The 26,681-nt window shown below is 34.2% G+C and overlaps 1 protein-coding gene across 1 annotated transcript in view; it reads right to left on the minus strand.

The window, feature by feature from the left end:
• Positions 1 to 26,681, minus strand: part of LOC135847002 (very long chain fatty acid elongase AAEL008004-like) — a 61,128-nt gene that overhangs the window by 2,524 nt on the left and 31,923 nt on the right. Inside the window, exons 3-7 of the mRNA XM_065366381.1 lie at positions 9,628 to 9,818; positions 3,792 to 3,872; positions 3,569 to 3,625; positions 2,815 to 2,920; positions 2,487 to 2,623 (exon numbers count right to left, since the gene is read on the minus strand). Coding sequence (XP_065222453.1) covers positions 2,487 to 2,623; positions 2,815 to 2,920; positions 3,569 to 3,625; positions 3,792 to 3,872; positions 9,628 to 9,818 — 572 coding nt within the window. The remainder of the gene's footprint in view (positions 1 to 2,486; positions 2,624 to 2,814; positions 2,921 to 3,568; positions 3,626 to 3,791; positions 3,873 to 9,627; positions 9,819 to 26,681) is intronic.

Genomic DNA, 26,681 nt, shown 5'->3' on the forward strand with positions numbered 1-26,681 from the left:
AATTTGGTCTTCGACGATTTTTGCTCTTATCCCCTCGGTGGAAAAAATAATTCCCTTAAAATTTTAGTGTGCCCTGAGACTTGAGAGTTCTCTAAAGTTCAAATAAATATTAAAAAATGTGATGAAATATTTAAAAATGAAATTCTATAAACCCATTTTTCTGAAAAAATCAATCTCTGCCCCTCAAACCATGTCAATTCCCGAGCACAGAGCCCTCCAAAATTGGCCAATCTTGCAAAATATGAAAGAGAAGCGGTTAAAATTTTAAATTTTCGGTTCAGAATTTCTTCTAGACAGTTCTGTTTTTTGTCTGTCTGTCTGTTTGTTTGTTTATTTGTTTTTTTTTTTTTTTTTTTTTTTTTTTAGAAAGAACCTTTTTTTAAGAAAGGGACCCCCTCACTTCCCTCATGATTTTGGTTTCATTATCTGGAGCTATAGAGCATCCAAGAGAAAAAAAAAATCGTTAATGGACTGTGTGAAAATTCATCTGAATATCCCTTTTTTATCAGACCCCCCCCCCAGCTCCCCTAATTGTTTTTTTCTGTGTGTACCTACCTTTGAATTATTTTCTTATTAGGTAAAAAGTACCAGATTGATTTTTTTTTTTTCAAAAATGTTCTCTATTTTATTTCTTTAGCTGCCGTGAGAAGGCTCGAAGTAGCCTGACGTTGTTTGGAGAATGGGGAGAGGTTTTTGAAAATGAGGCATTTGAAGACTTTCGCTGAATTAACTGAGATTAAAAAATTTTGAAAATTGTTTTTAACTCATCAATTTTTTTCAACTTTTTGGGGAGCAGTTTTCAGGCACATAATATGGAAATTTGTGAAAAAAATTCTTTCATGTTAATAAAAAATGTTTTTTGAATTTTGTGGGGTTTTGTACATACATGAAAGGACTATTTTACAATTTCATAAACTTTTCGTGATGGAATTCATAAAATCATGGGAGATACTTGTCTTTATAGAGTAACTTGGTCACTTTTTTCAATATGATGGCTTTCCTTGAAAAAGGGGTAATTTGAAAGAATTCTGTCGCAAGAATTTAAAATTTTCAAAAAATATGTCTTTTTTTATTATTTTATATTATGGATGGTGGATGGATTGGAACGGCGGGGGGGGGAGAGGGATTGATGTACAGAGGAACTGGCCATTGCTTATTGAAAGGCAAAGGCCAGAGAGGTCTTGAAATAGGGATCATTTGAAAGAATTTTGAGGCAAAAATCGAATTATTATTGAACATTTTCCATTCGAATTTTTATATTTTTCCCCAATGAGGGGGGGGGGGGTGGCTTCATGCATCACTTTTTTGGAGTTGAAGGAATACGATGAAATTTGACAGCTTTGAAGCGGAGAAGATCGCGAAATGGGAGCGTAAAAATTGAAATTCCAAAATATAGACCATATTTCAAACTCAAAAATAATTAGAAAATGTTTCTGAAAAAAATCTATGATGTACCTACTACCCAACCCCACCCCCTCGCGATCTTCTGTTTATTCAAAATATCATTACTTTTCGAGAAAATTTATTTTCTGGGGTAAGTTTTTGATAAGGCCAGAATCAGAGAACTTTTTCAACTGTTGAAAGAGACATTTTTTTACAGAATATAGTACAGGGTGTCCCACTCGAAAGCAAAAAAAGAGTTCTAATCTAATGTTTTTGAAAATTGAAATTTCTTGATTTTGAGCTTTATTCTGGAAGAGAGGAGGCAGAATCGTTTTCAGACCTGAAGAGCATCTCTTGTTGAGGACGAGTTTTCGTATGTGGGCTTTGAATAAATCCGTTTTGCGTTTTATTTTGACCTGAAGATTAAAAAATGCCCTTCGTATGAAGGGTACAGGGGGTAATCTAGAAATTTTGCTACATCAAATTAATAAATTACATTTACAATTTATTTTTTCGATGGAAAAATTCATCAACCAAAAAAATTGGCTCCAAAAATTCAACAATAAGTATGGTCAAAAGTTACAAAAAATGTTTAGAGCTGCCTATAGCTCTTACATATTCATTTTCTGATTTTTGGTTGGAAAAAAAGGATACCCCAAAAAATTTGCATTAGGTGCCCAAATTTGTTTCTTGATTTTTATACTGATATTTCCCCCTCCCATATTTTAGAATAAGTTCAGTCCTAATTGATATTCATTTTTAAAAAATAATTATTTCAGATAATTATGTTGAATACTCCCAATAGATTTTTAATCAGATTTTGCTGAAATTAAAATGGAAGAATATTTTTTTTTTTTGGGGGGGGGAGTGGTGTTAGTTTCGAGTCTAAAATTTCTTCGTTTTTTTGTCATTGAAAACATTTTTATAAGTCCCTGCACCCGTTTTCTTTGCCGAATGTTATTTTCGCGTGTTTCAAATCAACGATCGGTGTCGAAGAAGTTGCAGAACTGGAGGAATGAAGGGGCATTGTACTTCATGGGTATTCTGAAAAGCCTCCAGTTTTGATATATCGTGAACATTTTTGAAATTATATAAATAATTACCAATTGAAGACTAGTTAAGTGTTTTTTCCACCAAAGGTACTTCTGGTATTGAGGTCCCATAGCGGAAATCATGTAATAACAGTACATAACCACATGGACCATGTTGTTCACCAAATTTGAAAATGTTCCATGGCCACCTGAAAATTTAAAAATGCATAATTAAATAATCGATCACCTCTAAAAGCTTGAAAAACGACAAAAATGATTCGTGTTGATAATCAAGTTTAATCTCTTGTTTTTTTTTTAATTTTTGCTATGAATCTTATTTTGAATATCCTTTCCCCTTTTTAAGGTGCTTGAAAAATTAAAAAACATCAAAAATACACACCTGCGATGAATTTTACACAAATCCAAGTTTCGATCGGTGTCAACGAGTGATGGTACAAGTGTAACAGATTGATCTGGTTGTCTTTCTTGCGCAAGACAAAGAACAACTGCGAATAAAGATTGAGAAAAAAATTCCAAATTAGTTACCATTTTTTCTCTAAATTCAGGGAGGGGAAACGTGGTCTTGGTCGAGTTGGTGTAAAAAGGCCTAATTATGTTGATGAATTGATGTGTGAGAAGTACCTATATCGTTATTACAACGATATCGTCGTCTCTTGTATTACCTTCGTATTCAGACCCTGATTATTATTTCCACTTGAAAATATGTACTCCTACCTATATAGCTTTCTGTCTCAAAATGATAAAAGTATATACACTAATATTAGAAGACATAGTACACACACACACACACCGACACACACACATGCATCGTGATGTTAATTTTCGTAGATTTTATAGTACACAGATTTTTCAAAGCACCTATAGACTCGATTTGAAGAGCTTTACACGGCGTTGTGAAAATTAGGTATAAATTGAGCCAAATCAACGGTGATTTCTACGTTTGTATTTTACATATGTACAAAGCCTATGTGTGTTTGAAAGTATTATTATACGAGTATTTAAAATAGATAGATACCTAATTATGAGATTTCTTTTTTTGTATATATATTTCGAGAGCGATACAACTACCTGTACATGTTGGGTTGAGGTTTTTTTTTTAAAAAAAATTTCTGCATGGAGAATGATAAACTTACCGTGTCAGCAAATTCGGTTAGTTTCGAAATGTAGTACCACCAGCATAAGTTCGCCATCTGTAAGAAAAATATTCCTAGTTAAAGAGCCTGGAAAAAATCCATCATGGTGTGCCAATGTTAGTGCACATTTTTTACATATAATAATAGAAATCAATCGATTGCAGAATGGAAAATATCTGTTTGAATATTTCAATTTGCACTATTTCTCAGTAGAGATACTTACCCTTAAGGCGGTAGGATTATGCGAATAGTCAACTGGCTGACATTTGTAGCTGTAATCTAATAACCAGCCGCTCATTAAATGCTGCAAAAGAGGGGAAAAAACACAAAAAACTATGAACATTGAGAAGACAGATTACGTCAAAGTTGAAACATATGTATAAATGTAAGTAATATCTAATAAGGTACAGTTGTTTTACAGAATGTCGAGCTCTCCTCCCTTTTTATATAGACAAGTTGGGACTTCTCTGCAGACTGTCTGTAGGGAAGTCTTACTTATTTAGGAATATGGGTGGCGAAGATGACGACTGCCTAAGGGCTTACTCATACGTATGCTCCAGTAACGAGTTGTTCTCGATTGCTAATTATTTTGTAAGGGCTTTATTATTATTATATTTTTTTCACGCATCGAGATGTCGGTCGTATACTATACAATATGACCCAGGTATCCGCCTCTTATCGATCAACCCGTCAACCGTCGTATATTATGCATTCGTATGTCTAAATTTATTCGCCATATCTAGGTATAGGTAGCCTAGGTATATTCCATGAAAACCAGATACAAGTTCAGGGTGACCTAATAGCAGCGCTGCGCCGGCCGGGTCGTCGTCGTGTGCCTGCACCGCTACGCTTACGTACACTTGGCACGCCAACGGGCACATTACTGTTTATTTCGTAAAACCGACGATGACGATGGCGACGCTCTTCGAGCTGCAAACCAGGAACATTACAAAAAAACCGACCTAAATGCCGTAATACGGACCGGCGGCAGAGTATTATTAAATAATAGAGCATAAGAAGGGCCCAGGCACGCGTAGATAGCGGTATCGGTATCGCACATTCGTATAATATAGAGTCGTAGACGAGACGACTATATAGTTGAAGATCTGTCTGAGCGATACTCGTATTTAGTGTGACGTTGGATGTTGAGTGAGGTACGTAACTCGTGACGCGTGACGTGTGACATAGAGTGGAGCAAGTTTGGCAGATTTGGGTTAATTGAGGATGACGAAGAGATGCATTCGTGGCTAGGTTTCATTGAAAGAAGATAATGCAATGCGACAATTGCAGGCAGGAAAATTTTGGGTCAAAAAGAAGCAAGGAATCAAAAAAAAGTGACAAAATTTCCAAAAAGTTTTGAAATACGTACACATAGAAAAAATTGTTCGATTTTAGATTCATTGATTCGTGAATTTGAATAGGGTCAGGGGTGGTTAGTTGTCAATAATTGTTAGTTGTCAAATTGCATTTTTAAAAGGATACATGAACGCTATCTCCACGAAACCTTCATAATAACTTCATGCTGTACCTATACTAATGTTCCAACATGCAAAATTGGCAACATAGCTTTTTATTTGGGGATACAGTTTTGAAAAAAGTGATTTTACAGGTGCGAAGTTACACATGTTAAATTGGAACTTTTCGTTTTTAAACATCAAAAATTTGTCAAAAGTAAATAAATTATACATCAATTTAAAGGAAATTTGATCACGGATTCAGTAATCACATGTTCAATTACAAAAAGTTTTGAAATGAATAAAATTTTTTGGTACAAAGATGAAAAACGAGAAGTTGTTAGTTGTCAAAAAAGGGAATATTGTTAGTTGTCAATGAGATAGTTTACCAAAATATGCATCAAAGTGGAAAAATATTTTTAGAAAATTATTTATTGCATTATTGAATCTTTTTTTTTCTGTCTTTCATTCTATAAAACGAATAAAAAGTTGAATTGATCGATTTACCTACTCAAAAAAAAAATCAAAGAATGACCAGTCAATTTTCAAGTCGTTTATGGATATTTTTTCAAGTTTTTAGGTTTATCTAAATGTTTAGTCCTTCTCACGTGTTATCTTTTTGAAAATTTTCGAAAATTGAATTGTAAGTTTTTTTTATCAATGGTGAATGCGTGTTTGACAACTTACAACAGGGGTGGTTGTTAGTTGTCACAAAAAAGTGTCTCACTAAATCCACCATTAACTATTCATCACATGAACCAAAATTCAATTTTAAAAAAAGAAAACACGCGCAAAGAATCAAGCTTTCAAATAAGCCTAAAACGGCAAAAAAATATTCATAAATGGCTTCAGAAACTTCGAAAAACATTTTTTTTTGACAACTAACCACCCGTGACCCTAAATAGTAGGTATGATTTTGGGGCACAAAAAAATCAAAAATTTGTCAAGTTAGACGAAATTTTGCTGTTTCTTTTTCCTAAAAGTTGTGACAAGTAGGTACTAATTTGCTCAAATGTGCCTCATCGTAAGGACAATATTATTCTAAGGTTTACTTTTTCCCTGATTTTTTGGTTTTTGAGTGGAAAAAGTCAATGCAATGCCAAAATATTGAAAACTTGCTGAAATTGCTACTACTTATTTGAAAATTTCGAGGTATTTCAACCCTCCTCCCCCACCCCCACCTCCAACTTGCTTCTTAGTTCGTCTCAAGATTCTTATACCACAAATATGATCGAAGCACTTCACGATTTAGCAATGGAGGACAATAAAATTTGAATTTTCATGATGAGAGCCCCTTTAACTTTCTCTCTGCATCCAAAAAGTAAGTACTTTTTGCCAAAAATTTCCCAACAGCCTTGCTTGATTTTTTTCTTCTAAATTGATAAAAAATTGCTACCTTTTTTTTACCGATACCTACCTATTGCATAAAATGTCCTGTCTTTTTTGGCAGAATTGCTCAAAAATCTTGTCCCCCCCCCCTTCCTTCTAGAAAAATGTCAAAAAGTTTTGCATTTTCGCTGAAATTGTAAAAAGTGCTTGCTTCTTTGCCAAAGTTACTTTTATTTTTGATATCAACCCATAAAAATTTCAATAAAAAGTTCAGCATTTTTGTCATGAAATTTTTAAACAAAATTGCTCGAAAAATCTTGTTTAAAAAAATTCCCAGAAAGTTTTTTTTTTTGCTAAAATTGCCACAAAGTGTTTCTTTTTACCAAAATTGCTTCTAATTCTAAAAATTGCAAAAAATAAGTTCAGTATTTTTGTACAAAAAATTGTTCAATGTCTTTTTTGTTCTTTTTTTTACCAAAAACGCCAGAATTCTGTGTCGTGTTGTTGCAAGAATTAATTTTTTGCGAAATTTCACAAACAAACTACTGCTTTTCCGCCAATATTGTAAAACAGAACCTTTCTTTTTTGTCACAATGGTTCAAGAGATTTGCTTCTTCGCTGAAATTAGATTTTTTACCACAATTAGATTTTTTGCCAAAATGTCCAAACAATCATATTTTTCGTTTTTTCTGCCAATTGCTAAAATGTCTTGCTTTTTTGAAAAACTGTTTTTTTATTGGCCAATTTGCAGAAAAGAGATCTGTTTTTTGAGATCCATTTTAACCTTCTTTTCTGGATGCAAAGAATGCTTCGTTTTTGGCCAAAATTTCCCAACTTGCCTTGTTTGGCATTTTTTTTTTCTTCAAAATTGATAAAAATTGTCACCTTTTTTTTGCCGATAACTATTACAGAAAATGTCCTACTTTTTCGCTAAAATTGCTCAAGAATCTTGTTACTCCTCCCCCCCCCCCTTACAAAAATAGGTCCAGCATTTCAGTTTTGAAACTTTTGATAAAATTGCTCGAATCTTTTTTTTTTTTTTTTAATTTCCTAAAAAGTACAAAATATTTCATTTCTGTGAAAATTGACAAAAAGTGTCCCTTCTTTACCAAAATTGTTTCTATTTCTAAAAATTGCCAAAAAACAAGACAGTTCAGCATCTTTTTGCCAAAATGGCTCAACTGTCCTTTGTGTTCTTATTATTTTTTTTGTTGCCTAAAAATGTCAGACTTCTGTTTCGTGTTTTCGCAAAAATTGTTTTGCCAAAATTGCTCAACAGTCATTTATTTTTGTTTTTTTTTGCTAATTACTAAAAAATTTGCAAAAAAAAGTCATGTTTTTTGAGAAAATTTTGACAAAAATTTGCTAGAGTACTGCATTTTTGCTGAAACTTTAAAACAGCCTTTCCAAAATCGTTATTTTTTAATGCTTTTTTTAAAAGCAAAATTGAGCTGTTTTATTGTTGTCAGAATTTCCTAACGGTCGATCAGTTCCGCAGTTGAGCCAGAATTGGAAAAAAAGTTCTGTTAAAAAAAAAAATCAAAATTAACATGACCATTTTTTTTTCAAAAATTTGTTTCAAAGTCATGTTGGAAAAATTTGACAGCCAATTCATCAGAAAGCTCGGTTTTTTTTTCAAAATTGCAGAAAAGAAGTTCACCTGTCAAAATTTGATGAAAAAAGGTTTTGATTTTTTATCGAAATTTTTTTTAGTGAATATGTGAAAAAATTGGTGCGTTTTCTTCTTATTACCAAAATTGCCTCACGATCTTTCTTCGGTGGTTCTGACCAAAAAATCCTACATTGTTGCCAAAATTGCAAAAACCGTTTTGATTTTTTCGTCAAAATTTTCAACAGTTCTGGTAAGTACATTTTATTTTTTCCACCAGGAATTGTTGTGTGATTACAAAATGCTTGTTTCTTGTCATAAATTGCTAAAAAGTACTGTTTTTTTGGCAAAATTGGACAAAAATTCACCCGAAAGTTGTGTATTTTTATACCGAAACTGCAAAACAGTCATCCTTTTTTAGCAAAGTTGTTTTCTCAAAGAAATTTTCGAGAAAGGTCTGCTTTTTTGGCAAAATTTGACAGAAAGTTCTACATTTTTAAGCAGTCTTGCTTTCCTGTTAAAATTCGTTTTGTTTGGTGAAATCGTAAAAAAAAATATTTTTTTATTGAAATTGTCAAGCAGTTTTTCTCATTTGGGTAAAAATTACCAGAAGTTTATGAAAATGTCCTGCTTTGTGCCGAAATTGCAAAGCAAGTCCTTTCTGTTGATTTAGACTAAGTTTGACCTTTTCTTGAAATTTCCCTAAAAACTTCATTTTTTCTCATAGCTGCTCAGCAGTCCAGTTTTGTAAACCTGCATTTTTTTAAACCAAAATTGTCAAAAAATTGTACTTTTTTTGTGGAATTATTGTTGAAGTTTTTTTTTAAAACTAAAAAAGCAATGAAGTCCTGTTTTTTGTTTTTGTTTGTTTTTTTTTGTTTTGTTTTTTTTTTCATTTTCAACTTCAATATTTTCCACTCGTTCTCTTCTTGTTTCGAAATTTTGATTTTTTTCTAATTTTTTCTCGTTATTTTTATTGAAGAATTGTTTTTGAAATGTGAAAGTTTACTTGAGAAAATCTAAAGAAATAGAAACCCTGTTTTAAAAAAGGGTCAAAGTATGTTTTGCGTTGGGTGTTTGCCAAAAAAAAAAATTATAATTTTCTCGCCCAAGTTCACGAATGACTTTTCTGCGAGGTTTTTTTTATTTTGTGAAGACCGTTCGAGTTTTTCTTCGCTTTGTTTTTAATTGGATGGCAATTATCTGCAATTTGAACTGACGTGAGTCTCTGACATGCTTGTAAAATCGTTCGGGCGGCAGCGAAGGCTATTTTTGTTTATCCATCTAATTTTAGTACCACGATACTAATACGAATACAGGCACTGAGATGGTATAACTCCTGGGTCGTTGTTATTGATGCGAGTAAAAGTACGTGATGTTTACCCTCGGCTGGGATAATTGATATATCTCGACTGCTACGATGTCACTGCTGCGGACGCGACGCGTTGATCTCTTATCGGATCGCTCATTTAGCCAAGGTCGATTGTGTTTTCCCAAGATACAGGAAGTGGGAAGGTGGTGGTTTGAGCGATTGCACGGTGACGATATCGTACGTTTTGAAGTGTTTTACGAGTATGGCAGAACTTTTTTTGGGGAGGAGAGCTACTACGTGTATGAGAATAGGTGATTGATTTATGTATAGTACCTGAGTGTATATATATACGTACCTCCCATAACATAAGTAAACTAAATATGACTTGAATGGCATTGTAAATGACCAATATTTCGTTTAATTTAAACGGTTTTCTATTGGCCATCATTCTTGGTCCTAGGAACATGACTACGTATAAATAAGCCACCACTAAGGCTACTGTAGGAAGTGGACTGTCCATCAATGGCCAATCGTTCACTCTTGGATCTGTAAACAAAACAAAACAAAATCGAAAATAAAATCATTGGAAAAATATATCTAACCCGCAAAGTTCAAAATACATATTCATAAATTATTATTAAAAAATTAATATACAATATAGCGTTGTGCATTATGGAATTTTCGCGTACTAAAATCCGTGTCAAGGGCGTTAAAAATATGGTCCAATGCGTTTATGAAAAATATATACGACGAGTACGTACTACGTACATCGACTCGAAGAAGAAAGAAACTCGACGCTTCAACGAATGAAATAATTGACTCGGAGTAAATTAGAGTCGACGACGTGTACCTACCTAGAGGTACCTAGCCTATTGGTATATAGGATCTCTTTACAGGGGAGCTCTCTATTGTCTTACACATAATAAACGAACCGAGTTGAACGTATTAATGAATATATCCGCACGCCCGTGCCCGTGCCTTCTCAAAACACCATAGACGCGTGCGTTTCATGCTCCGCGGTGTTTAATTAGTGTTCGATAATTTGCTCGAATCATTTTACTAACACATTACGTGCAAAGCGTCTCGCGAACAAATTAATCAAGGCTGACCTAGGCGAATATTTTGTACCTTGACTGAGATTTTCAATACTTAGGTGAAGAATGAAGATGAAAGAGTTCGATCGCTGACTTGACAACGTGTGTCAGATCGTCTGGATCTCTGAGGGATGTTGAAATGAAATCATCTATGTAGATTCTTCCTTGATTTTTTTTTTCGTAGGAACAATGTTTGTGATTCCAGAGAAGAGGGAGGGTGGAGGAAGGTGGAAACTGGCTGATAAGTATGTGATTCTATCGAAGAAACAATTCATTTTGAAAACTTTTTATTGGAATTTTTGCTGTGCAGTAGGTATGAGTAATTTTTGATGGATTTTTTCCATTTAAGGGACATGGGTTGCCTGAAATGAAAATTTCAGTCGGTTTTAATAAACTTGGCAGTTTGAACTTTTCCCCTCATTTTGTTCTAAATTTGCAAGGCAATTTGTGCATGATGGCGACATCAGTATAGCCTTTTTTGATGAGGTAGATAAACTGAATTTGAAAACTTGGGAATGAGCTTCATCAGATAACATTCTAAAAAAATTCTCAACAATACTCTTTGTCATTCAGCTAACAACATATCGAAAAATTGCTGAGTTATTTTGATATTGGCGAGAAAAATATTTAATCATCTATCACCATGATTCTTTTTTTTTTTCAATCGAAATATTTATTGGAACACAAAATTAACGAAAGTGAACCTAGTTGAGATTTTTCTTGGCATAAATACCTAATTTTTGGCAAAATTACCTATCCTTTGAAAATCTCAAAAGCTACGAGTAGGTGCTGATTAGGTAGGTCACATTACCAATCTACCAATAAAAGGGAAAATGACAACTTTCATCCAGAATTTCCTCATACACCAACTTGCATATTATATCCGTTTAGAAAACATAGTTTCATAAATTGTTGAAATTGAAAATGGAGTCCCACAAGGTGAAGTCATTAGTCCCACACTATTCTGTGTTGGCATAAACTCTGTAGCAGATGAAATCAACTTCCTAACTGAATTCTCAATATTTGCTGATGATTTCACAATATTTGCATCCTCAAAAAATCCAACACTGGCTGAAGCTGCTCTTCAACAATCAACAAATAAAATAGTTACTTGGTCAAAAGACAAAAGGGCTTCAGCTGTCTGAAAGTAAATCTATAGTAGTTCACTTTTGCCGTGTTAGAGGGTGCAATCACCAAAGCATAATTAAATTAAAGGATACCCCGCTACCTTGCAAAAGCCAAATCATATATCTTGGTCTATGCTTTGACAACAAACTAAACTGGAAAAACCACATCAACCATCTAAATTAAGCATGTAACAATAGAATAAATCTGTTGAGAAAACTATCTAGTACAACATATGGAGCAGACACTCAATCTCTTCTCAGAATTTATAGAGCTCTGATTTGCTCAAAATGTGATTATGGGTTGCCAACTTGCTCATTAGCTAAACAGTCAACACTCAAATCACTGAACACTATTCATAACACAGCTCTTCAGCTGGCAACTGGAGCCCTCAGAACTACTCCTATACAATTATTATATCAGGAAGCATCCGAAATCTTCCCTTCTATACGATCAAAACTCATCCTTTCAAAATTTTTCATTCACCTTAAAACTGTTGATGGTCTCCCTCTCACCATAGACTCAAAAATTGATCCCAATCTTCCATATGCTTATGACTCATATCTCCGTAAAGCCTCTTCCATTCTAAACTCCATTCATGATATATCCTCTTCCACCATTCTATCCAGAAAATCCTATAAAAACTAAGAATAATATTCTCTCATTTGATACATCATTGCTCAAACACACTCAACTAAATACTCAAATCATCGATAACTTTATTGCTCAGTATAATGATTTCATTTCATTTTACACCGATGGGTCAAAATCCGTGGATCGCTGTGGTTGTTTGGTCGTTCGTGATTGTGAGGTTTCGTGATTTCCACTTCCGTGCTTGTTCAGTATTCTTTCATGTGAACTATATGCTATCCTTACATCTTTAAACACGGCAATTCAGACCAGACTCAACAAAGTTGTGATCTTCACTGATTCACTAAATTCCATCTCACAACTAAGATCTAAATCTAAGCAACATCCAATTGCCTCAGAAATCTCATCTCTCCAATGTGACATGGATGTTACCATAGCCTGGATTCCAGCCCACTCAGGAATTTTGGGAAATGAAACAGCAGACTTAGCAGCAAAGCAGTCACTAAGAATTTCACCTGTACCAGAAATACCTGTTCCAGTGTCTGATGTGATGGAAGCCATGTGTTCACGGTTAATTCCTAGCCAAAGCCTCACCACCAACATTCAAGATTTATCCAGGAAGCAGGCAGTTGCCTTATGCTGTGTATGTACACTTGTACAGGCCATACCCTCCTCACTCACTCTCATCTGTTCAAAAAAGAACCCCTTCCAATATGCTCTACATGCGAAGTCCAACTCACTATCTCCCACATCTTACTCACCTGTCAAGATCATACCACTTTAAGAAACTCACTCAACCTCCCTAAAACTCTACCTGAAATAGCTCATAACCCTTTAGTCTTACTCTCCTTTCTCCAAAAATCCAACCCCCTTCCACTAATGTAACAGCATAAAACAACCTGTGCCTGCAGCCTTGCAGCTGTACATGGCACGGTGACCAACCAACAGGTAAGAGGTAGGTAAAAAAACAACAACAACAACAACAATAACAACAGTAATTCATCAAGATTACCAACAATTCCCCCAAAATTACCTTTAATTTACCAAAAATCACCAAAAAATTGCTAGAAATTGCTATAAAATTGTCAGAAAATTACCAGAAATTTAGATATTAGAAATTACTTGTATAACATCATTATTTTAAATTACCAATAACTTTACTAAACATTTCCAGTAGGTAGTTTACCAAAAATACCAATTACACCTAATTTACCAAAAATTTTCGGTAATTTACCTAAAAATTTCAGTAGCTTAGTAACAAAAATTTCCTGTAATTTACCAAAAATTTTCCAGTAATACCAAAAGTTGCCAAAAATTACCAAAAATTACGAGCACTCGATTATTAGAAATTTAAAAAATTATCAAAAATGAGAAAAATTATTAAAAATTTACTTTAAAAAAATTACTTGTAATAAATTCATCATTAGCATAAATTACCGTAAAATTTACCCAACAGTTCTGTTGGGTGATTTAGCAAAAAATACGCGTCATCTAAAACACCAAAAATTCCAGAAATTTACTAAAAAAATAAACATTTAAGTAGATACCGAAAACTTTCATTAATTTTTCGAAAATTTTCAGTAATTCTCAAAAAAACATTCCAGTAATACACCAAAGGTGCAAAAAAATTACTATAAATTTGCCTAAATTTACCAGAAAATGACCACTAAACAAATAATACAAGTTACCTAATTCGCCAAAAATTACCCGAAATTGTACTGGCACAATTTACCAAAATAACCAATTAACCATTCATGAGATAAACCGTCAAAGGAAAAAAAATTTCAATGACTGAAAATTACGAGACACAGCCCTTCTCCCTCGAAAGAAAAAATTCTGAGAATCTATTCAATATTTCAGCTCAACTTTCTGTCAATATGTACCTACTTAAGGTAATTTTTTCAATTTTCCAAAATTTCAGTGATTAAGTCAAATAGGCAAATAAATTACTCTATGGCAGTCTTTATAATTTTCAACCTGAAATTTTCCAAAAATTCTACCCCATCCGCCCTGTTGTATGACAAATAGGACAGTGTACAGAGAGTGAGCTAGTTGGATGAGTCAGAGTAAATTCGAGGAATAGGTTGAGGAGTGAGTGAATTAAAGTAGGACACCCTCTGTACACTGTACTATTTCTTATACAACACGCCCCCTCCCCTCTTGTGACATCTCACCCAATTTTGTCGCGTTGAGAACAAAATTTTCTTGCCAGCTTCCAAGAGTTTCTGAAAAAGCATTTAAAATATTACTTCTTCCTTCGTAGAGCATTAAAAGACTAAGGGAGAAAATTGAAAAAATTTCAGTAGGTGAATTTTCTTTTAAAAAATTCTATTCCTTTTAACTTTTTGTTTACTTCTAGATTTTTTATTTTTATTTTTTTGATATCTGCATTACCTACCTATTGATTCTGAGAAAATATTAAATTTTCATAGTGAGTGAATAACTCGAATTAATTTTTTTCCCAACGATCATCCAGTCCAATCCTTTGCACGAAAAGTTTTGAATTTTGAAATCCATCAGTTGACAATTTTCCAGGGCATTGAAGGGGGGGGGGGTAAAATTTCAAGGTCAAACAATGAAACAATACCTGACGTTGTAATTCACGTTTCAACTGTTTCGTTTCATGACTTTTTCCATTTTTTACTCGATCATCTCCCTCTTTTCATCGCATAAAGCGAATAAATCATGATACTCTGCAATATTTCAGCCTTATGGAGCCTTCGTGAAATCATTATTTCAAACTTACTATACTCTTTCAGAAAAAAATTTGAATGATTCTTCGAGGGTTTTTTTGTTTATTTTCCAATAAAGTGATTTCTAGAAACATCTTATTTGACTTCAAGCCGATCCTATTAGAATGTAGAAGTTCTCTAATACGTTTGGTCTTGAAAAAAAGACTCGATTTTGCACGATACCGTTATCTCTAGTGAGTCAAGCCGTGGCATACGAATGCCTATTTTTAATGAGTTTTTATGTATTCGGAATCTAGAAATCGATCTTGTTTCCTCCAGAGACGCGTCATGATCATGAACTATGATTTATATTTTGTTTATCAGTAATCGCGGTGTATGTATTATTGGAGACATCTCGACCAATTTTAATAGTTCGATGATTTATCATCAAATAAGGCCTATAGGTAACACACTGATAAGAGTAGACCGGGTCAAGGTCTCGAGCAAGCGATGTACATCGCGCATCGCATCATCTAAATAATAAATAGCGCAGATTACTTCTGTGAGGAAATACCTACGTACTTAGCTATATCGTAGCTAAAAAAAGTCAAAGTCGTCCCATATATGGGCGATGAGCACGCGGTGCAGCATCTATGTACAAGTCTATATGAGACTGACGAATTAGCTGATAGAAGCTGATCGCTGCTGCGTCTTCGTGTCGTGAACTATTCGCGACGCCCGATGGACGGAATTTTTCGATGTTTATTGATTTTCGAAGGTGACTATCACAAAAATTTATTATACGTACTGTTCGAAGGTGTTTGGTTAGCCCTCTACCTATATGGAATTCGATTAAAAGATGTTCGCTATGTGTCCTTTGGTGCTCGTATAGTCGTATATGCGAGCGTAAAAGTATAACTACAAATTATCGATATGGTACAGGTACAGCTACAGGTACACAAACCTATCAACAGCAGGTGTCTAGGCACACATAAGTTATTAAAATCGTTGGCCAAAAGAATATACGAACGAAAGAAAGGAAGAAAGAAAACTTCTTCGGATGCTAACACACCTTGACATAGTTTGGTAAAATGTTGGTTTCTGTAGTAAAAAAAAAATATATAGGTACCTTACCTATGTGTAGTAAGAAGAAGAGGAAAAAAAAAACGTGATTATCTGTTGTATAAAAATCGTGTTTTAATAATTTAATAATACACGCGTGTATTCGGATAGTGGATACTGGGTAGGTAATTCGATAGCTCAAATATGTACATAGCCATACCTTATCTATAGCTGAAACTCCTCGTGTGCAATGTGCATGCAATATGCGCAAACATATTATTGTCTATTTACTTATGGAGTATGCTACAGAACATACGCGAGTATAAGCAAAAAAGAATAAGAGACAAAAATAAGGCGCAGATTTGTATTTGCAGATGTAGGGATTTGATTAAGAAGGAGTCGAATTACACATTGTACATACATATACTCTCGTACCAGAAGCTACGTATACTGATGCATGTATCGCATTTCCCTATAAAGTGCGTGCTCGTTGATAACACTGCAGTAAAAACAACGGCTATATGAACTGCATCAGCAGCCACAGCGATGACCTCGCAGTCAACTAGATCATTTCAAAATCACAAACAAGCATAAGGTACCTCTCGTACCTGTAAGTTATACGTTCATTGCACCACAATGGAGAAAAAAACCTGACTAGTTGGTATAGGTTAGCTTGGAACACATTCCTTTTGCTGAAAACAACAACAATAGTAGTTGGTCTAGTCGCAATAGCAATAAATTGGGTTAAAAGCTAATTTATGATTGACTCGGTTTGACAAAGATGGATAAATGAGCTCGAATGGGCTGTTATAGCTGTTTGAGGGAGGCATTTTTTTTACTATCATCAGGATGGATCTTTCAAAAAAAAAGTCAGCAGATTTTGATCAAATTCAGCGGAGACCTTCATTTTGAGTTGACTGACAAAACTCAAGTCGAAAGGTTGTGAAAAATACATCACCTGCCAACGTTTCAGGTACGAAAATGTTTTTCTCGATTTTTGGTGAATTTTTGAGTTTGAAATTTTAGCCAAAAATGCTGCAAAATCAAAATTTTACCAAATTAACTCGAAAAAGCTAAAATTGGGTATGTCTGTGTACATATCATATTGTTGACCTCCCCGAAAGTTTTGAACCATTTTGAGCAGTTCTGGAGCCTCCAGCAAATTTTTGAAAGTGGAAATTGCCGCAAAATTTTACCCAATGAAGTTAGGTAGATGAAGTTTACTTCAGACTCTGATTTCAACTTGCTGAGGGGATTGCAGAAAATGGTTGTAAGCCATTCTGGAGCCTCCAGCCATATTTTAGAAATTCCTTATTTTTCAAAAAGTGCCATATTGGCTTTCGCTCGCATAAACACGACTTGTACCCATACCTATTGGTGACTTACTTGATCAATATTAATATGACCCAACATTATCTTAAAATCGGTTTTTGAGAATTTGGATCTTCATATTTCGCCAGGGATTTCATTAGAAAAATTCACGGTTCTGAACCGACCAATCGATTTCGAAAAAATTGATGTATTGAATTGGTCAAAGGGGTCACTTACATACCTACTCTAAACGTGTTTATAGGTGCCAATGTTCATTTTGACATATTTTATGACATTTTTTGGGGACCACTGAAATTTCCAAAAAATGAAAAACGCTGGAAGCTCAAAAAGAGCCTGAGCATAAGTTGGATTTTTTAGCTTCTTTTGTAAAATAGATGGGGTGCAAATTTTGGAAAGATTGTACCTAAGTAGTAAGTAATCGTTCAAATAAGTCATTAACAAGTATCAAACGCGTTTAAACGTGCTATAGTTGATTTGAACATTTTTTAGAATTTTTTTTCGAACGTCTGGAAATTCCGAAATATCGCTGGAGGCTCCAGAACGACTTGAAAAATCATCTCTAGTCGACTCAGCACGTTGAAATTAGAGTAGAAGTGAATTTTAGTTTTCCAATTTCATTATTGGTATTTAATAAAAATTCCAACTTTCAAAAATCTACTGGAGGCTCCAAAACTGCTGAAAATGATTCGAAATTCAAAATCGTTCCCAATCGATTTGAAATGTCAAAAATTCAGTGCGTACAAAATTTCAGTTTTCTGGTGTAGTTTGGGCAACATTTTGATTTTTTTTCTCGTTTTTTTGGACTTTTGATTTTCAAAAATTCATAAAAAATCGAAAATAAACTATCACGAGAGTTTTTGTTCGGTTTTAGGGTTACACGTGTCTTTTTTGTGAGAGAGAAGGCGAAGAGAGAGGTAAAAAAAATGTTTTTGGAAAAGTTTGACTAGAAAAAAGAATTTTTTCGGTGAAAAGATTTGGAAAATCAGTCTACAAGATGGAAAAATTCGGGGAAATTGTTGTTCTAGGTGTGATTTTGTCCAGAGAAATTCTGTTACGAAAAGTCTCAAGGTGGTTTTTTGACAAGAAAGAAGAGTCTGTTGAAAAAAGCTGTGAAGTAAACCTCTGTTGCTAATTTCCCTTCAATTTGAACCTTTCTATGAAAATTAAACCATCGAAAAAAAAATTTGGCTGCTATTTTATTCTGATTTTTAACAATTTAAAAATCGTTTTTAAAATTATGTAGACATCCCCTCTCCCTTTCTGAGAAAAAATTTCGAAATTTTGATTCCAATTCTAAATTTTGTCTGGAAAAGTTGTTTTTGAATATTTCAAGCTGTTTCAACTCCTTTAACAAAATTTTCGCTGCAGTTGATTTTTTTTTGAAATTTTGAAGAATCAATAGCCCAAAAATTGTGATAGTTTTGAAACCACCTCCTTCGCCTCCTAATTTTTTGTTTTGAGATAAATTTGGAAATTTTGGGCACTATTTTTACTCTTGGCAAACTACATATTATTTTTTTTCAAATTTAAAGCTGTTTTGACCCCTCCAACAGAATTTACTCTTATTCTATTGTTTTTTAAATCTTTTTTGAGGAAATCCGAATTTTTTCAGGGGGTCTCAATATTTTTTTTTTAGAACATCGTCTAAACTGGATGAATTGTCAAATAAGAAGTGATCACAATACAAATTAATGATGATCAAAACATTATCTGGAGTTGGACAGAATTTGTCAAATTTTCAAAGCCCATTCGCATCCATTTTCTATCATTGAACCTTGACATTGTGAATTATTATTGTAGGTATTTTATTATTTAATTTGTCTAATTATTGGTGTCAATTTTGTTTTTTGTTTCAGGTGAGTGCAAATTTTTGCAGTAAAATACTACATATAACTTACGTTGAAAATCAAATGAGTCGAGTGAGTAATTTTTCTGAATTATTTATTCGTAAAGAGAATCTAAAAACATTAAACTCTACCCTGCAGCCTTATTTCCCATTTTTTAAAATTGTTTTTCATTCATCAAACTTAGTTTCTTCCAAAACTGTATAAAATGGACAAAAAGAGTCGTTTTAATCGAGTTTCGTCGAGCTTATTGGAAATTTGATGACACATAAACGACTGTAAAAAATTTAATTCTCCACAACTTTGGTCATCATCGTGCTTTCTCAAGAGGTCTTAGTTTTTACGTATTTAATATACAAAAATGACGAAATAACGCCGAAAGTCCTTATAAGAGGTCTTTTCTGATAATTATTGAGGGCGTTTGAGGGGAGTCAAAATGCTTTTACACATCTTAAAAATAACTTTTATTCTTGATTTTGTAAAATTGATCAAAATAGACCAAATTACCCAGTTTTGAATTTTTTCTTTTATGATCAGTAGATATAAAAAATCGTTCTTGAGGTACCTATTTTTTCCAGAATTTTTTATGATGAGTATGATGGAGAAATATCATTTTTCCAATTTTTCGAGCCAATTTTTGATTCTTAAGAAGACGAAAACGCTGATTTTTTTCAAATTCACTAATTCCTGTGATATTTCTTTACTCAAGTTTCGTTCTGATGATTTTTTCAAGTTTTCTTCTGTAAACGGGTAAAGCATGAATTTTTTCGAGGATTGAACTATATATTTTTTCAATCAAAAGAAAGATTGAGCATGAGACTGAAATTCTCATAAGGGTTTTTAAAGACTTGGAACAATTTCAGTCCAACCCCACCCCTTACCTCTCCTTGTCTTGAAAAAATAGCTTCAGAAAGATCATTCTCGTCGCACTGCAATTATTCTTTGGTCAGTCACAAAGGTGTAATCTGAGTAGCATACGTCAACTTGGCAGGAGCATCGAAAAATTCCCGCACAGAAGAAGGAAAAAACCACACTTTCACTGGTCGCATCGTCCGGCTTGGCTCGGCTCGCCTCGCCTCGCCTGAGGGCAAATACGCGCGGCTGCTGCCATTCTGGCCCTTCATCGTCGACGATGTCATGATATACATACGTATGTGGATATATTGGTCAAGAGCGTGGCGTATTCGCGAAATGACATTCTTGCGGCGACGCAGGAAGAGGGGCACACATGCACGCAGAGTACCTACTACCTACAGTGGTACATAGGTTGAAATGGTAATGTGGCCCAATAACCGATAATACCCAAAGACTAGTCTATCGGTCATTGCGTCATCATAGGTACAAGTAGTATACGCGGCAGAGACGCACGCTATGTAATTATTGTAATGGGTTAGGTCGGATGCCGCTGGGCTGACGACCCAGAGGTGCTCGGATTGACCGTTGGTCGATGGAATATTTACCCAGAACTGGTAAAAAAAAAAAAAGAAAAAATTGCGGCTGGTAATGAGGAAACTCCTCTTTATGCTGGATGTCGAAGGAAGCATGATTTACCTAGACCTGCCTACCTCAATAAAGAGTAATTGCATGTATGTATTTTTCCTATTTTTATCGAATCTGTGTATACAGTACACGTAGTATTTATGATGTCTGTCTGTGCCTGTGTCTGTCTTCGTCTCTCTCTCTCTTATTCATTTTATGTATACGAACCTGTACAACCAAACGTAAACCAAACACCGAACCTGTACCAATACTTTGTAGTACGCTAGGGCATCGTTGTGCAAACTCGGTCAGCTATTTGTTCATTGACGAGAGAGATGACGAAAAAACCGCAAAGATCCGCTTCGTAAGTACTTTAACCGCGGAATATTTCTTATATTGTATTCGAATTTCACGAACGGTGCTGGCTCTGGCTCTGGCTCTGACTCTGACTAGGCTGGAATACCTACGATGTTGTAAAAAGTCACCCTAAGGTGAAAGAAGGAAATTTTCCATTTGTGATCCTTCTCTGGTTGTAATCGGTCTAATTAAACGGTGTGGCCACAGGCGCCGGTCATTTCGCCAGTACAATGATGGTCTTCCGAACGAAGGTCAGCTCATGAAGAGTGCGTACTTCTACGTCTAATATGTACTCGTACCGTGGAGCAGTTCTATTATAGTAAGTAGCTCTGGGCTGGGTAGATATTATAATTTCGTGCGCTACCGAAAATGAATCCTCATTACACGCGATGGATGCTGCTAATTGATATAATGCTCAAATTAGTTTTGTATGTAGTTATATGCTGCGCCAACCTCGCAATGGGTTCGGGCTCCTTCGAAGTCACGAGTGACTCATCTAACGATGGAATTGCGATGCTCGATGAGTGTTGAGTGCGAATTCGTACACATGGTTGCCGAAAATTGCTCGAATCTTTATCAAAATTGATGCAATCCGCACACGTGGCTGGCAAGTCGTGCATCTACCTGCGTAATTGTTCATGTCTCATGTAGAACGCGCATTCACTTGGTGGTCGAGTGCGAGTGAGTGGAGATAATAATCTATTTGTACGAGAATACGTACGTAAATATCACAACAACGAATTCCTTATCCATACTCTAGGGTGTGCCTTATTTCGCAAAGTTGGAATTTTCCTCCTCCCAGTCACCAAAGCTGTTACCTCGAGTGATAAAATAATTCCCTATTTTTTATTCTTCCTCGTATTATCTGCAAAAAAAAGTGGCGCCTGGAGTCTCCATCCCCCCTGAATAAAAAATCAAAAAAATGGAAAAAAGTTCAATTTATGAAAATTTTTTGTTTCTGCGTCAGATTTTTTCTAAATAATCCCCTTTTTTAAAAAAATTTTCTGCGACCCTTCAAATCATAATTAACTTCTTAGTAAGGAACCTAACAAATAAAAAAAATATTAAAAAAATGAGAATAAATCAAAATTAGGGAAAATGTTTTTAAAATTTCTCATTCCCATATTAGAATAAAATAATTGTATAACATAACCTTTTTTTTTTTTTCAACAAAAACCTTCGTTGGACCCTCAAATGATGTTGGTTCTCCAGTATGGACCCCCCCAAATTGAGAAAAAATAAAATTGATGCCTTTAGAATTTTTTAAAAAATTTTCAACGAGTTGAACTTTTTTTGAAAATAAGCACATTTTTAAGAAATGCCCTCCCTTGGTCCTCCACATGGTGTTGGTCTTCTTGTATGAAGCCCCCAAAGTTGAAAAATATCAAAAAATATGTAAAATTGACGTCAGTCAGCAATGCAATTTATTCGAAAATTTTTCACCTCTGAGCCGAATACTTCTAAACAGGCTTTTTTCACTTCTTTTTTGGAGGAACTCCAATTCTAGAAATTTGTAAGTTCATAATTTTTTGTACCCCTTTCCTCACCCCAAACCACCAAAAATAATTGTTTTTCGCCTTAATCTGTTTGAATAGTCCACTTTTTTTTCCAAATGTCATGTTTTTTGGTCAAACTCGCTTATAAAGTTCTGTTTTTTTTCCTGCCAAATCTTCCCAAGTCAAAGAGTGTGAAAAAGCGTTGATTTTTGGAAAATATTCAAGAAGTGTCCATTTCTGTCAAAATTGTCAGTCCTCTTCTTGCCAAGATTGCCCAAAAAACCACTGTTTTTGCCTAAATTGTCAAAAAATTCCCGTTTTTCGTCAAAATTCTGAGAGAGAGTCAATTTTTGGCAAGTTGATCCCTATTTTTTTATTTTCCTCATATTATATGCAAAAAAGTGGTGTCTGATTTCTCCACCCCCCTCGAAAAAAACAAACAAAAAAATGTAAAAAAGTTCAATTTATGAAAATTTTTTGTTTCTGCCCTCAGATTTTATAAAAATAGTCCCTTTTTCGGAAAAAATTCTCCGGGCCTTCGAACTATATTGGCCTCTTAGTAAGGAGCTCCTCAAAGTTGGAAACATATTACAAAAAATGAGTAGGTATAAATCAAATTCGGGGAATTTTTTTTTTGAAAATATCTCATTTTCACATTAAAATTTGTTCTATACGTAAGCCCCTTTTCAATAAAAAGCCCTCATTGGACCCCAAAACGAAGTTGGCTCTTTTGTATGGAGCTCCGAATTTGTTAAAAAATAATAAAAGATGAAAAGTTTATGTCTGTAGAATTTTTTGAAAATTTTTTAACGAGTAAAATTTTTCTATAAATAAGTTTATTTTTGAGAAATACCCTCCCTTGATCCTCCAAATGATGTTGGTCCTCTTGTATGAAGCCTCCTAAGTTGAAAAATATCAAAAAGATGTAGTAAAAGTGATGTCAGCAGGTACAAATTATTTGAAAAGTTTTTCTCTTTGAACAGAATACTTCTAAACAAGTATTTTTTCACTTTTTGCGGGGGGGGGGGGGTGGCTTGGGCACGCTAATTCTCGAATGATGCAAGTCCATAATTTTTGTGAAAAAGCATCAATTTTTGTAAAAATAGTCAAGAAGTGTCAATTTCTGTCAAAATTGTCAAAAAGTACCCATTTTTGGTAAAATGTCAAAGGGGCCAATTTTTATCAAAATTTTAAAACAGTCCTGTTCTTGCACAAATGGAACAAAAAACCACCGCTTTTGCCAAAATTGTCAAAAAATTCCCGTTTTATGTCCAAATTTTGAGAAAGAGACAATTTTTGGCGAGTTGACGAAAAGTTGTGATTTTTCTTGTCAAAATTCTCAGGAAGTAATTTTTTGATAAAATAGTCAAATGGTCGTAATTTTTTCCAAAATTTATCGGAAATTTTTGTTTTTTTTTTTTTAAATCAAAACGTCCAAAAAGCATTGATGTTTGTCTTGCCTGCCTAAAAAGTCCTCTTTTTGTTTCAAAGTTTGCCAAACAAGTTTTTTTTAGGGTGTTCTTAATTCGAAGATTATTACATCCTTGGAAAGAGGGGTTCAGATTTGATTTATTAGATTGATTTTTTTTTTTTGGATTTTAGAAAGATTGTTTTTTTTTACAAAATTGCTTCTTGTCAAATTTAATTTTTTCCTACGAATTCTCAACTTTTTTTTTCAGCTTTTATGGCAATTTTTTCGGTATTTTTAAATTTTTCTTTAGGAGCACTGAGCTGCGTGCCTCCGAGTTCTCCACAAAACGCGCCCTGCTTCTGGATGATTCTTCGCTCGAGAAGACCTCTAAAAGACCTCCAAAGTTGAAAAAATAAAAAAAAATGAACAAATTAGTACTTTATTTTTAAAAAAATTTCATCTTTTAGATTTCTTGTGAATTACTTTTCTTCCGAGAAAAACACCTTACTTGTTTAATGTTTCATTTTGGCAATTAACGCCAAAATCCAAAAATGAACATTCACCTGAAATCTATCCCTTGGTCTCTCAAGCAATAATCTTAAGCCAGTTCAACTCACTCAGATACATTTATAATACAACTCGAAAAATAAAAATAACTTATAACTATGAAATTAATTTTTCAACAGATCAAATTATTTTTAGAAACTTACGGAGGGGCCAAGTTCTACTTTTCCATCGTGGAAGGTGGGGGGGCAGGAAGGTAAATCGAAAACGTTAAACAGTGATTTTCTGATAAAGATGTACCAAATTCAAGGATTAAAATTTAGAAGAAAAAAAACGTAAAAATATTAATTTTTGTCATTTTTTGAGGAAGGGGCCAGTTTTACTTGATCATCATTATTGTAGAGAGGTCAAAAATATCCAAGAGTATTTTTAGTGCAAATTGACCAGATTTAGGGATAAGAGCTAGGGTAAAAAAAAAACTGTATAATTTCAATTTTCGGGTTCCTTATGTATTCTGAGAAGGGTTGGGGGGAGGGCTTCCTGGCACGACCTATTTTTTGGAACATGGTTGAAGAAAACGGGGGGGGGGAAATTCGATAAAATGCCATCATGTGTAATATAAATTAGGGTACACCCAAATCCATATTTACTATTTAACCCAATGCCACATTTTGTCATATTGCAATACGAATAAGGCATGCATTCTGAACTCTGAAGTAATACCTTACACACCCGGTCCAGGTCCAGGTCGTGAACACGGAGATGGTTATTTATTTATTTTTTTTTTTGATGAAATTATCGAGCAAGCTGAGGTGATTTTCGACTGATTATTACATACGTGTAATGCATTTTATATGGATTATGGATTATGTGGAGAGGTAATTTTGTCGTCGAATCGTCGGTCTTTCTGTTTTGATGATATAATCGTATCCGCAACATGTGCATAGGTATTATAGGTATACGAGTAGATTTATATAGACTTTTCTGGATTTATACCTGGTGTTTTGGTACGAAGATGTATTATAATTACCTAAGTTATAGAGAGGAAAACGCGGACCTGGTCGTTTTGTAGTTGAATGAACGGAACCGAAGTTCCCTCTGGCCAGGAAGAAGGGGTACTTCCGACCATCCGTAGAAATATGTCGTATACTCCTACAACTGGTCGATGTGGATGTCATCGTTAACGCATCAAGAAGTTTGGTTTGATTATTGTCGAACAATTTCTAACGTTTGAGTTTCCTTGAGAATGTGTTCAACTGTTTATTGTGATTTCTTGTAGGATATTGAGAATGGAGAAAGAAGGATTTTATTCGTAAAATTAGGCAACACTTTTTTTTTTGCCAAAAATATGACTGAAAATTCGGGTTTTTTCGGTAAAGTTTACGAACTTGAGCTTTTTGGACTGATTCGATGCATTTTGTACAAATTCAACGCCATGGCCATAGAAAAATGACGCCATAAGTGCGAAAAAACACTTAATTGACATTTCATGTGACAACAATGATGCCACTCCAAAGTCAAGATACAAAGAAATGACACAATAGACATTGAACTTGGATAATCAGAATGAGAAGTAAAAAAAAAAAAATGTAGAAGAAGAAACATTCAGTTGCGAGACGAAAAACATACTCGTACATACGCAGTGAAAATCAAAAAAGAAGAATCTGATGGCCATGGGCACTACACAAACAAGTACATATGTGGTTTGGAAACTGAAAAATGCAATGATATGTGTCTTGAAAGAAATATCCATGTTTGCTTTGTAGTTCATTATAATGCTGCTGTGCTACAGCTGCCCTTATGACATAACATCTTGTTCTGACATGAGTGTCGTGTCATGTACTATCATTCGAAGTCAAGAATAAAGTAAGTAATACGAGTATATTATTGCACTATGCCTACCAGTACCTCTACCTACCTGGGTACTACAACGCCTGGGACACCTTGAAAATTTTACACATACACATGCGTACCTTTTTGGCGAGAAGCGATTACAGCTATGTCACAATATGACATTTGGGATGATTTTACGTCAGATGACATGACAGTTTGAAAAATCACATAACTTACTTCTTAAATGTCAAGTGTTATGGTATTATTTGCGTTTTGTTTGGTGAAGATATGTGATAGCTTACTTAAGAAAGGCCCTTGAGGATTTTTTTTTTAAATCGTCGAGTAGTCGTTCAGTGAACCTGAATCTAATGCTTTCACATTCGAAAATCTATTAAAAAAATTGTGTGGGGAAATTTGTATTTGTAGGAGGCTCAAGTGTTTCAAAAAACATTCAAAAATGTCAAAAAATGAACAAAAGAGGATTTCCAGAGTTATGGCTACCTAATTTCAACTTTTATGGAGATTTCTTCAAAAAATGTTGGTTCTACCCTCTCCAAAAAATGGCCAGGTTTTCTCACTATACGTACACTTACAGCTGCCCTAATAAAA

Source organism: Planococcus citri, chromosome 5, assembly GCF_950023065.1.
Source record: "Planococcus citri chromosome 5, ihPlaCitr1.1, whole genome shotgun sequence".
NCBI classification, from domain to species: Eukaryota; Metazoa; Arthropoda; class Insecta; order Hemiptera; family Pseudococcidae; genus Planococcus; species Planococcus citri.